We start from the raw sequence: 13,897 nt of genomic DNA, 5'->3' as shown, positions 1-13,897 counted from the left end.
AAATTTCCGTATAGCATAGAAAAAAGGTAATACAAAATACAAAGAGTTGATGATTATGTACATGATTTGAGTGTTATATGCAATTGAGAGTGTTAGTTGATAATAATCATACATAGTTACAAAATATATTACATAAATGCGTACCCTGATGTTCAAGTCTTAGTCACTATGTCAAAGTAATAACAAAATTATCATTCAGTACGTTAACTTATGCCCAACTACTAATTCTATTTGATCTCTGGGTAAATGATGAGAAATGAAACAAATTGGTCTTGAAAATAGGAATGTTTTTTTTCTGTGCAAATTGCATGAATGTATTCAAAAAGACGGGATTTGCCCTTTTGTAGTGACCACCAACACCAACACTAACAGTTACTATAGTCCGTTTTTTTTTTTTCAGTCGTCAATCTTTCAAATAAAATGGTGATATTTTCAATTCAACTCTTGTATCTCTCCTTAATCCTTTTAAAGAAACGATAGCGCCTTCTTCCAAAATGCCCATAGCAGCTGCAAAATCTTACCTTATTCTACTCAACCAAAAAGGTTTTGTCGTGAATTTATAGTTTCTCTTTTTTCCTCAAGTTGAAATGCAATCAAACGATTTTTCAACAAAGCAAATTGTCAATTTTTGTTTTTACAAGAAGATCTAAGTTAAAACAACAACAGCAACACTGGACATGCCTGGGTATGTGGTCGAATGTACAGAAATGCAGTCTCTATTACCCCCCCCCCCCCCCCAAAAAAAAAAAAAAAAATAAAATAAAATAAATAAATAAATAAACAAATAAAATAAAAAAATAATCATCAAATTTTGTGTGTGCTAGTCTGGCTCAGTACATACAAAAAATCTATCATCATATTATGATAACATTTCATAATTTCAGCTTAGGCCTATATTGTTTGCATAATCATAGACAATGGAAGAAGAATTGTCTGTAAACAAAAAGTCAATTATTATATACTGTATTATATATACTCAGTGATACTGAGACTTAGTTGTGGTGGAGTGGCTTAAATGTAACTCTAAGAGATAAGTCTATACCGGAAGGTTTCAAAAATATAAAAAAAGGTATATCAAATTCTGAAGTTTTTGTGGATGATTAGTAAGTTAAATTCAGCAAGGTTAAGGTTTCAGAAAAGACCATGAAAGTCTTGCATGAATTCAAAAACTTTTGGGACCACTTTGGTCCCATGTTCATAATCATTGCTTTAACTTGTAAAAAAAAATAAAATATGTGCACTTTAATAATTTGCAATGTTTGAATATGCGCAAGACTTGCACAGTCTCTCAGAAGTACACGAACAGCCCCCAGCTGAAGTCACAAGTAAACTTAGTCATAATTTCTTTATCTAAACTTATTAGATTTTATAAATATCAAAAAACATTTACACAATTCTTCATGAATTTCGATTAACAGAAAATTACTGTGGAGTTTATATTTAGAATGGTTTGCGTTAAATTTTAAAGTGAAACTATTACACACATATGGAACAGCAATGACTCATGAGGGAACTAGTGTAAGTCTTTGCACCCTAAGAATTTAGAGAATTTTTTTTAGATGTAATATGGGGACATGAAATTCACAAGTTGGTCCCTGGATTCAATATTTGACCTTTTAGTTTTTGCTATGCATAATGGTAAAATGCCAAGAAGTTTTGAGTTTTGTCAGAGCAGGAGTCCCCTTCAAACTTCCACACCCTCAAAAAGAGAAAAAGAAATAAATAAATAGGAGAGAGAGAGAGAAAAAAGCTTGACTTGTTGTGCATGGTGTTTTGCTAAATAGGTTTGGTTAATCAAAACTCTGGTTTCTTTCTGGTTGGCACTCTTTTTCTGCACACATCAAATCAAACGACTCTGTGTTTCTAATGACTGGAATTTGATCCAATAGAGATCACAGATCAATCAATCAAGTAGTAACAAAAGTAAGGTCATGGTCGTGTGCCATACCCCAGTAGTCTAGTGCACCAGCATCAATTTCTGAAAGGTAGGTCATTGGGGCGCGAGTTCAAATCCCGGCCATGACACTTGTTTCCTTGAGCAAGAAACTCGACTTCAATTGCTTCTCTTCACCCAGGAGTTAATGGGTACCTTTGAGGGCAAAGATGGTTCTTGGTGCGCTACAAAATTGGCAGCACAAGTAGCACACTACCAAGGGAGTTGAGATGGTTTAAGGAATGAAATAAATAACCCAGTGACCAGTGTTATAATGTTTATATGCAAAGAGATTAACAAATAGCAGACCAGCGCTATTTAGATGTCCATTATAATTATTACGATATCTATTACTAACTAAAGTATCAACGTTTAATATCACATAACCACTAAGAGGTATTGTTACGTTAGCAGAAATACTTATGGTATACATAACGTACATCAAAACAAACCAAAAGCTTACAAAATTCAACAAGGCAGTCACACAAAAACAAACAAAGGGCACAGTATGAAATCTGATTGTCCGAATTCAGCAAAAAGAAAATGAAAAAGAAATTACCAGCAACAACAACAATAACATGTCTTAAAACAATGTAAAGGTGGGACGGAATTGGCTTTCAACTTCATGTGCTGCAAAAATTAAAATGTAAACACAAATACGCAAAAAAATGATCTTATGGTAGCTGCTTTGGAAGTAAACGTAAAAGTCAATCAGGGCCCAATTTCATAGAGCTGTTGAAATCCACGGCCGAACGGGACACCTTTGGTTGTTTAACAAACCTGTTTTATCAAACCTGTGAAAATATGGGCTCAATTGATCGTCGAAGTTGCAAGGAAATAATGAAAGAAAAAACCCATTGTGGCACAACTTTGTGTGCTTTCAGATGCACAATAAAAGGCTTCAGGCCTAAAGTCTTTTATTATTTGAATGAGACATTTACCTCTTTCTCAAAAACTACATATGTTACTTCGGAGGGAGCCTTTTCACACAATGTGTTCTACTATCAGGAGCCCTCCATTGCTCATTACCAAGTCAGTTTTTATGCTCACAATTATTTTGAGTAATCAACAAGTGTCAAACTCCTTTAAGCAGAAAAAGTTGATTACAAATGTTGTGCTTAACAACATTTAGCAAAATATCAATCAAAAATGGTGCACAGGTCATGGTAGTTTGGCTGATAACCTAATTTTGGTCATTATAACTTGGTTGTGCTTAGCTACTTTGTGTGTTTAAGATGCTCTATGACATTGGGCCCAGGTGTCAACAAGGTCCTTAAATAAAAAAGAAAAAAAAGAACAAACATCACTTTCAAGATCACACATCTAGAAGTACGGATGTGTGATCTATTTTAGAGGGAGCATAGATAGACATGGTCAAACAAAAGTGTTCACCCCTTTAGATAATCTGAGGAGGGTGTGACAACTGTCAAAACTTGCCGACAGACTGCCAACCTCAGCCAATGTACAAAAACAAATATAACAGACATCAAATCCTATAGAGATGGGTATAACAACTATTCATAAATACCTCAGACAGTTTCGCTACTCCTATTGGTGGAGAGCGCGTCACGTGGGTGTGTATAAACCTTTGTTTATGACCGGTAAAAAGTATTAATTTATGGGCGTGACACGCGACCTTGCACCTGTTCTTTTAAGACAGTTTCTTCATTCCTATTGGTCGAGGGCAATGGCTGAAACAGTTGTGCCACATAACGCGATACGCGCGACGCGCACAGCATTCCCTTATAAGGAGTTGTTTACCGGAGGGCGACAGAGGGCTTTACCTTTCATAGCTGGAGGGGTGTTGTGTTGAAAGAAATCATTTAACAATTATAGGTATTTATGAATGGGAATCAAAGTGTGTTGAATTGGTTTTCAACTAGTGGTTTAAACCCGCCGAGGCCTGGTTCTTTATAATTTACCTCGACTTCGTCTCAGTAAAATTATCAAGAACCAGGCCTCGTTGGGATTAAACCACTAGTTGAAAACCGCTTCACCACACATTGATTCCCTAATTCACAATGCCCCCCCCCCCACCAAAAAAAAAAAAAAAATAATAATAATAATAATAATAATATTAATAATAATAACCATAATTTTGATGATATATAATTTAGATTTTGTTACATCAAATTGTACATGTAGTTACATTAGATTGTCATACATTAAATTAATGGTGTTAGTCATAAACTTCATGAGGATGATCATTGGCAGAAAAAAACAAACCCCAAAACAAATTAGCCACGTCAGAGATTACTGCATTCGTTGTACAGCACAGCATGGACTCTAATGCATAAACTATGACCTTAACGCAAATGTTGACCATCCAATATAACCTAGGTGTGGTGACCTTTCATTCAATGAAATTTGTGGACTCTTGGTCCTGAAGCTGCGTTACCATTGACATCAGGTCACCGAAGGACGGTCTTTGCTCAGGTTTCTGTGTGTAAAAAAAGGAAAAGAAAACCATTTTCAAACTTTTTTTTTAAAGGGAGGTCAGGACTGAAATTTTATGGCCTTTTGTTGCCCTGAGCACAATTTCATAGAGCTGCTTCAGCACAAAAAGAAGCTAGGCTTCACAAAATTATGCTTACCACAATAAGGCTAACAGCCAAACTACCATGTCACATGTACAACTTGTGACTGGTATCCTGCTCAGTTCTGCGTTGCACACAATTGTTAAGCAACATTTTTGGCTTAAGCAGCACTATGAAATTGGGCCTTGTTTTTGGTCTAGGTGCCACTTCAAATGGAATTCCTTTTTGAAAAAAGAAAATTGCCTTGCCCTTCCAAAGATAAAAATTCCGTGCCTAAGAAGGAGCAACACTGTAAGTCTAAATAAAAACTTGAAATATCTTAAACTTTAAATTGAAAAGAATAAAACAAGAAAACTGTTCAATGCTCAAACAATATTTATTCATTTATTTATTCAATTATTCTGTTTGTGAAGCCAAGGATTATCAGAGAAGTAAACATAATCACTGTACTAGCCAAGAACCTCATAGAGAGTAGACAATGATCGTAGCTCCAGTTTTTACAACTCCAATCCCAGCCTCGCTGCAATTGGCAACGCGCCGTATCGATACCTCTCGTCACTAACCCCTGGAAGGGATGCACTGAGAAACACCCCTGATTGGCTCATGAAATTGGTTATGCATTAGATGTAAAGTGCACGCGCGAGTAGTTTTAAGAAATTTGCATGTTGACCACGCCCGCTTTTTTTTATGGCACGAACACGTTTAAAAAAAACAACAACAAAAGACATTCTTTATAGACAAAAGACATGCATGCCCGCGTAGAAAGGATTGATCACATGCTCCAGGGGGTTATGATTGAGCAAGGCATGCTGGGAAAACATGGCGCGGCGAGATCGATCACCCCTGGGAAGTAGGTTGCTCCAAGCCTTACCTCTTGCCAGCAGCGGTACATGATACAGTAGATATCCCTTGGGCAACATGGCGGCTGTTCCATGCGGTACTGCTTTCTTGTCACCTGGTCCACTACTTCAACATTGTTCATTTTGGGATATGGCGTCTGTCCCCCAGAGAAGATTTCCCATAATAAAATGCCTGTTTAAAAAAGACAGTTGTCACAATCAGTTAATTTAAAGACACTGGACACTATTGGTCTTCTCACTTGGTGTATCTCAACATATGTAAAAAATAACAAAACCTGTTAAAATTTGAGCTCAATTGGTCGTCGAAGATGCAAGATATTAATTTAAGAAAAAACAACCTTGACACACGAAGTTGTGTGCTTTCAGATGCTTGATTTCGAGACCTCAAACTCTAATTCTGAGGTCTCAAAATCAAATTTGTGGAAAATTACTTCTTTCTTGTAAACTACGTTACTTCTGAGGGAGCTGTTGCTCACAATGTTTTATACTATCAACCTCTCCCCATTACTCGCTACCAAGTAAGGTTTTATGCTAATAACTATTTTGAGTTTATACCAATAGTGTCCAATGCCTTTAATAATGTATGTGCAGCTTTGACGCATTGCATGGCGAGGTGTCAATGTATATCGCAGTACCCGCTGCTAAAATATAGGATTAAAACTGCCTCTAGCTACCAAGCAGTCTCACGATCTTTCCCCTTAAAATTTGCTTAAGACACAAGCACGGAATTCCCTGCTTCTGTATACACCGTTTGTTTGTTTTTGCTTACGGTAAGCAGATCCATGAAATTTGGTCCAATTCCATTTGGAAACAGATGCAAACTTACCATAGGCCCACACATCAGACTTGCTGCTAAACTTAGTATAATGTAGGACTTCCGGTGGGGCCCACTTGATGGGAAACTTTGTGCCTGTACTTGTGTACTCATCATCAAGAACGTATCTGAAAAACAAAAGCAATGACTACAGTAAGAAAACCGGCTGAAGTTTATCAACAAGAGGTTGTTATTAGTGTTTGGTTTGGGCTCAAAGGGTGTACCTGTTTGGGACTAACGCTTATAAGCTTTGCTTGTTAGTGAGTTCCCCTGCAGTATCATAAAAGTGTGTTCATTTCCTCCTGGCTTAACTGTAACAATTGGAACATGTATAAATTATTGCCAGTTTTAAATGAACCTTAAACCTCAACATGCTTTTGAGATTAAGTAGTAATCTCTAGTATTAAATATTTTCAACCATCCCAACAAGTCCTGAGAAATCGTACCCCTGGGCCCAATTTCATAAAGCCTGTAAGCACAAAAATTTGCTTAGCATGAAATTTATTCTTTGATAAAACCAGGATTACCAAACAAATTTTCATTTGTTACATATTGCTTGATACTGGTATTCAAATGTTGTTTGCTAAATCCTGAAAATCACGTAGAAATTAAGGTTGGTAATACTGTTTTTATCAAGGAAGAAATTTCATGCTAAGCAAACTTTTGTGCTTACAGGCTTTATGAAATTGGCCCTGGTCACAGCTACAGCTACTTACCATGTACACCCAACTATCCCAGCCAAACCTTACTAGAGCCCCCTTCCCAGCCTCCCATAAACATTGGCTCTAATTCAACAGTCAGCACTCCAGTTGGAGAGAGGGTATTTGGGAAGAGGAGGGTCCGTTTATTGTAACTATATTCACAGTTGAATAGCAGCTTACCTTGTCAGCCCAAAGTCAGCGACTTTCACAACATTTCGTTCCCCAACCAAGCAATTACGTGCAGCCTGTGGGAGAAATGACAAAGAAGTAAGTTTATTTCTTACCATACATGTAGTTTACCATGAAAGACAAATCAACATTAATAATACGCTCTGCAAAGTACAAAAAAATGACACAATGGAAAACTGACATCCAAAATGTTGCAAATGAGATTTGTTGTGGTCATTATTAGTATTATTACTATATATTTCTAATAATGAAACCAAGTATGCCTCATAAGTGGGTTTAATCCCTGTAGCTTGCAAGCCTGAGGAAACATGTAAACAAGGGTGCTTGCTATGTGAACCAGAAACATCAGGGTTAACTCCCTCCTCTTCCACGTGTTTTGGGTTCTTTTAAGGCACCTTGTCAAAACCTACAAGCCGTTCCATTCCGCGTGCATTCTGCGAGAGTCTGCGTATTTTTATAACAAAAGAACCTGTAGCAACCGGGCAGGTCCACAGCCAGGACGGCTCATTTACATGTCAATAAACATGACTATTCCGGCAGCTCCGCGGAGCGACGGGTCAGCTAATTCAGCGCACATGAACGTTCTTCAGCTGACTATCCAAGGTCCTTAGCAACGGCGGTATTTGCTGTCCAGACTGCGGCCTATCTACAGAGGAACACTCGGGAGGTTTCGACAAGGCACTTAAGTGCACCACCATTCCTAGTACACGGGACCTACAGCTTAATATTTCGTCCGAAGGACAAAACAATTATGGAGAAGCATCTTGCACAAGGGTCAGGTGTCATGACCGGGACTCAAACACCATACTCTGCTGATCGGAAACACCAGAGCTTGAGTCCAGTGCTCTTAAAGGCAGTGGACACTATTGGTAATCACTCAAAATAATTGTTAGCATATGGTAACAAACAATGGAGAGATGTTGATAGTAAAAAAAAACATTATGAGAAACGGCTCCCTCTGAAGTAACATAGTTTATGAGAAAGAAGTAATTTTCCACGAATTTGATTTTGTGACTTAGAATGACTTGTGAATTAGATTCTGAGGTCCCGAAATCAAACATCAACAATCAACTTCGTGTGACAAGGGTGTTTTTTCTTCAATTTATTATCTCGCAACTTCACCGCCTAATTGATTTCAAATTTTCACAGGTTTGTTCTTGTGTGCACATATTGAGATACACCAAGTGAGAAGACTGGTCTTTGACAATTACCAAAGGTTTCCAGTGTCTTTAACCACTCGGCCACAACATTCAAACAGATATAAGAACACTTACCAAATCTCTATGAATAAACTTTTTGGTTTCTAAGTAGAAAAGAGCCGAGCATATCTGTACAGCCATGTGAAGAAGGATGGTCGGCTTTTGCAGTAAGTCTTTGTGCCTTCTCAAATGAAATAGTAAACAGCCTGAGGAAGAGGTGAATTATAACAACTCCTTTAAAAGTCTTATTGTCCGTGATGGATTAAATGTCTGTGGTGGTAATGTGTTCCAATCTTTACCAACTGTTTTGGGTATAAATGAATATACCCCCAGAAGTGATTGAGAGCACCCTCACGCGGTCAAAAATATGGGCCATTAAGTTTCCATAAGTTTTGGACACTGATTCTTAATTGTTTGAAAGAAACCGGAAGCTGAGGTCAAGTTCAATTCTCTGGATTTCTTTGTAATATTTTTGTTTTGATTTTACTTTCATATTTCTTATCACTTAGTATTACATTCCCAACAACGTATAATTTTCATGGTCATAAACTAGATTAAACTAAAATAAGTGCCAAAACAAAATCTTGCCCCTGTAAAGCTCCATATGGATGGGACCACAATGGTCCCGGAAGTTTGAATATGCGCACGACTTGCACAGTCTATCAAACTAAAATAAGTGCCAAAACAAAATCTTGCCCCACGTAAAGCTCCATATGGATGGGACCACAATGGTCCCGGAAGTTTGAATATGCGCAAGACTTGCACAGTCTATTACGCACAATAAGCGCATTGTATAATCACCACAAAACACTCAAAATAGCTTACCTTTTGACATATACTCTGTTATAATACATATGGGTTTCTTACACACGCCGTACAGTTGGACCAAGTTCTCATGTTGGAATTGCCTGAGTAATCAAGCAGAAAAAGAGAAAAAACAGATGGTCAGTTTTGCTCTTCGAAAAGGGTAACACCATGTTATGACTATCTCTGAATGGGTTGGGGTGGTTCTTTTCAGAAAAGTGCGGTAGCACTGTGTATGTGTAAATCTCTTTAGAGTACTTACATGTAGTGTTCATTCTTGAAAGAACTGGTGGTTGAAAACTCAATGTTTAGATCAATATCCTCTTTGAGTTTTAAACCACCCTTTTCAGAACCAACACTACTCAAAAGACATTTCCACAAAGTGCAACTGCAAACTTCACCTAGCTTTTAACTATATATAGTTACTATAAGCAGTGACTCAGTTGGAAAACAATTATTTTGTGCCTTTTTGTTTATTTTCTTACGTCATGACTTTGGCCTCATCGACGAAATCATCCTCCGACATGGCATTCTCCCTCATGATTTTGACGGCCACAAACTGGTTGCGTTTGTTAATCTTGGCAAGTTTGACGACACCGAACTGTCCACTCCCGAGCTCCCGATGGATTCGTAGCTCTTTCCAGTCAATTACCAGCGTTCTGGAACCGAGACCTGCCGTTGTTGGCGGTATGTGACCTGGTGGATTCCTCAGTCTCGTTATCAAACCTACAAAATAGAGTCAATTTTAAACTATATCAATATTAACCACAAGGGAAACTGACTGGGTAAGTCAGTTTCCCTGACTGGGTATGTTGTTACCCAGTCAATTTCCCTTGTGGTTTATATAGACCTTATGCATTGACGTCATCCAGCCGCCATCTTAGAAGAAATCGGTGATGAAACAATCGAGACGCACCGATTTGTACGCGCGGCGCACAGACTCGGGGAAAGTATCAGTACTATTGTATACAATGCTTTACACACACTTTGGTGTACAACTAAAACCTAACAATATTTTTTCTCCATGGTGCAAATTTAGTATCACCGAAGTTTTATACACGAAAAAGTAAATATTTAGTAGCATGACGTTTCGTCCCAAGCAGACTCTTTCTCTAAGGCTAACAAGTATTTTACAGAGGCTGACAAAAATCTCAGATGGTAAATAACTGACCTCCAGCGTTGTGTTGGTGATAGTTGATGAGGTCTGGTATGGAATGGAAACAGTGCTTCTCTGAGACATAGTTCTGGTTGTCAGCATTCTGTTTTATATGGTAGTGGCTGATGTTGTCTTCATGAACGGGACTACAACAAAACAAAAGAAGAAGTAGGTATTGAAACTTTGCATGGTGGAAGTATAACTACAAGAGATTTGCGGTAACAACATGTGAATATCCTTTTTGACAGGCATGTGAGTAACTATCCATAAAAGAAGAGGAAAAGAGAAAAACCGGGCAAGCAAAAAAGAGGAAAAGATAATATTCCCATACTTTTGTACACAGAAAGTTAAGGAAAAAAGGAGGAAAATCAAAACTCCAAAAGAGGAAATCAGCTGATAAGAGGAAGTCTCACATGCCTGTTTTTGAGTAGTGTTGGTTCTGAAAAGTTGTTAATCACCAGTTCTTTTCAGAACACAAACTACTAAAAAGAGATACTCAACGGTGTTACCACAAACCTCTCTTAGTTTAAAAAGAAAAGAAAAAGATGAGTCAATCGAATACAGATATTTAGAGTGTGGAAACTTATCGCAGTGCAGTCGTCTTGTGTTTTAATCCAGTTCAAATAAATATATTGGAACTGAGGCTTAAGTATAGTAGCAAAAATAGTCTGGTTCCCTTTTTTTATATCATGAAGGCAAATTGGCTACACACATTGTGAATTAGGAAAAGATGAGGATAGCATGTAGCAAGTGTGCAGAAGGTTTAATGATTAATAATAATAATAATACTAATAATAATATTAATTGTGGTTTCTTATTATAGCGCACATGTCCGTCACTCAGTGACACTCCTGGCGCTGTAACCTACAGTATTTCCTGCAAGATGTTGGACTACGTTGGAATTATTACACCTACATGTAATCCTTAGCACCATGTAATGTTTTACAAGGTGCTGTGGCACAATTTGCTGCCGATCAGACCAGGAACAGTGGGGCGAACCCCTTCTCTTTTTGATAAGTGCACTGGGTTCTTTTACATGCGTTACACAACACATGGGACCACCTGCTTTATGTCCCATCGGGAAGCATTGGTAAAGTGTCCTGTGAGGACACAAGTGTCACGGCTGGGGGGATTCGAACCCACACTCTGCTGATCAGAAACACCAGAGTTTGAATTCGGTGCTCTTAACTGCTCAGCTACAACTCTTCCAGGTTTACAAGTGGTTAGTCTAAATCTCTTGATGTACTCACCCTGATCCTTTAGTGAGAACAGAGAGAGTGTACAACCCTTTAGTGCTGGAGTTTCTGACCATGAAGCAGCCGTCCTTGCCCTCAGCTCTTAATTCTTCTTCCGTTCTCTGTCTGTTCCAAGAACCAGTGAACCATCTGGAAATGAGAGGGGATAATCAATGCTTTCATAATAATAATAAAAAAGCTGTTATATAGCCCCCTTAACCCCAAAAGGGTCTCGAGGCACTTCACAGAGGTTAAAAATGTTAAGCAAGTAATGAAAATACAGAACAATTTAAAAGCACTGAACTCGTTTGGTAATTGTCAAAGACTAGTCTTCTCACTTGGTGTATCTCAACATACGCACAAAATAACAAACCTGTGAAAATCGCAAGATAATATGGAAGAAGACAAACCACCCTTGTAACACAAACTTGTGTGCTTTCAGATGCTCAAAATCAAATTTTGAGGTCTCAAAATCAAATGCAAATACGTTTCTATAGAGGGAGCCGTTTCTCACAATGTTTTATACTATCAATAGCTTAAATCAATCTATCTATCAATAGGTTAAAAATATTAAGCAATTAAAGAAAATATAGAACTATTTAAGATCAGATACTTATGTGAGATGGTGAGTCTCATCAACCAAACAAACTTTATATCTGACTTCATAAAAGTAACCTCTGAAGGCAGGGGTGGCCACACAGCAGCTAATGGTTATATGGCTTCTGACTGGCACCCCGAACAAAGATATTGACTATTAGGGAGACCGTCAACATACGGCAGAAAAGCTCAGTTGGTAGAGCACCGGCACGTTAGTCCAGAAGTCAATGGTTCAGTCAATTTTTCTTTTATTTAAACCCAAACAAAAAAAGTGGCACTCACTCATATTTTTCCAAGCCTGATGAAAACTTGCTCTTCTCTTCAACATAGTTACTCGGGATGTAGCCCTCCTCACTGCAAAACAATAATTTTAAGATGAGTGGTTTTTAATCCATAGTTCATTTATCGTGATAAGAACACAAGGAATACTCACCAATTCAGTGTGACTATATCTGTAAAAATTGTTTTCCCAAATCTTTTAAAATATTTTAACAGACAAGTCCATTAAGCCCAAACCACTGCCAAGTTAGTTTCACCGATACCTTTTTGCAGGTGTCACACTAGTGACCAAATAGAATGTAGACAAGGAAGTTTCAGTTTTAGGTGTGGGAGGAAAACCTCAGAGAATTAGTCCAGGGAAAACACATGCAGTCAGGTTTGGACTGACAACCAAACAGGGATCCTAGAGGTGGAAGGCGAGGAAAGATCCCACTTGGCCAACCCAAACACCAAATAGTATATTGTGTATGATCTTCATGCTTTACTATTGTAAAAAAAGGGTTATTTCAGCCGCTTCTGTGGCCGCCAATCCTATTGTTTATATGAGTAAAGCCAGGTTCATACTTCCTGCGAATGCGATACAAATGTTGACCTCACAGGGCTGTTTTGGCAGCGAATCTTTCGCAGTTGTTGAGCACATTTCAACTAATACGGAATAATCCTTGCAAATTTGTTACGTCAAAATTCATATCGCATTAACATTCGCAGGAAGTATGAACGGGGCTTAAAAGCAGTGGACACTATTGGTAACTATTAGCATAAAACCTTACTTGGTAACAAGTGATGGGAAGCTGTTGACAGTATAACACATTGTGAGAAACAGCTCCCTCTGAAGTAACGTAGTTTTCGAGAAACAGCTCCCTCTGAAGTAACGTAGTTTTAGCGAAAGAAGTAATTTTATTTTGAGACCTCAGAATTATGTTTTGAGTTCTCAAAATCAATCATCTGAAAGCACACAACTCCGTGTGACAAGGGTGTTTTTTATATCATTACTATCTCGTAACTTCGACGACCAATTGAGCTCAAATTTGCACAGGTTTGTTATTTTATACATATGTTGAAATACACTAAGTGAGAAGACTGGACTTTGACAATTACCAATAGTGTCCAGAGTCTTTTAGCCAGAATAATAAACATACCCTTTTTTATTTCTCGCTTTCCACCAGTATTCTCTTGAGTTATCAATCACATGGTACTCATCTCCTCTGATCAGCCGAATATCCATTTCCTCCATAGGGTCATAGTCAAACTTAGCGATCACAATCAAGTTGGGTTTCTGCAACAAAATAACAACAGATAGAGTAAGCATCTGCTCTTTAAAATTCTTCTTCCGTTCTCTGTCTGTTTCAAGAACCAATGAACCAGCTCAGGAAATGAGAAGGGATCATTAATATTTTCATGAGCTGTGAATCAAAATGTGAAATGGTAATCTCATCAAACATACACGTAGGGTGTCATGACCAAGCAATTGTCAGAAGTATAGTCAAGTTCTGGCGTTTTTAGTCATCGAGATGTGGGTTCAAATCCTGGTCATGACACTTGTTTTTTTTGAGCAAGACACTACACTGTAATTTTTCTCTTCACCCAGGGGTA

At 37.9% G+C, this 13,897-nt stretch overlaps 1 protein-coding gene across 2 annotated transcripts in view; it reads right to left on the bottom strand.

The window, feature by feature from the left end:
• Window positions 1-4,031: 4,031 nt before the first annotated feature.
• Window positions 4,032-13,897, bottom strand: part of LOC139936152 (tyrosine-protein kinase TXK-like) — a 34,533-nt gene continuing 24,667 nt past the window's right edge. For both annotated transcript variants that reach the window (XM_071930896.1, XM_071930897.1), the window contains exons 8-18: window positions 13,444-13,580; window positions 12,308-12,379; window positions 11,444-11,578; window positions 10,209-10,339; window positions 9,523-9,763; window positions 9,059-9,141; window positions 8,309-8,439; window positions 7,026-7,090; window positions 6,157-6,272; window positions 5,342-5,502; window positions 4,032-4,373 (exon numbers count right to left, since the gene is read on the bottom strand). In XM_071930896.1, the coding sequence (XP_071786997.1) occupies window positions 4,287-4,373; window positions 5,342-5,502; window positions 6,157-6,272; window positions 7,026-7,090; window positions 8,309-8,439; window positions 9,059-9,141; window positions 9,523-9,763; window positions 10,209-10,339; window positions 11,444-11,578; window positions 12,308-12,379; window positions 13,444-13,580 (1,359 nt within the window). In that variant the 3' untranslated portion in view covers window positions 4,032-4,286. The remainder of the gene's footprint in view (window positions 4,374-5,341; window positions 5,503-6,156; window positions 6,273-7,025; window positions 7,091-8,308; window positions 8,440-9,058; window positions 9,142-9,522; window positions 9,764-10,208; window positions 10,340-11,443; window positions 11,579-12,307; window positions 12,380-13,443; window positions 13,581-13,897) is intronic.

Source organism: Asterias amurensis, chromosome 4 (genome assembly GCF_032118995.1).
Source record: "Asterias amurensis chromosome 4, ASM3211899v1".
Classification (NCBI taxonomy): Eukaryota; Metazoa; Echinodermata; class Asteroidea; order Forcipulatida; family Asteriidae; genus Asterias; species Asterias amurensis.
This window is presented reverse-complemented; position numbering and strand designations above follow the sequence as displayed.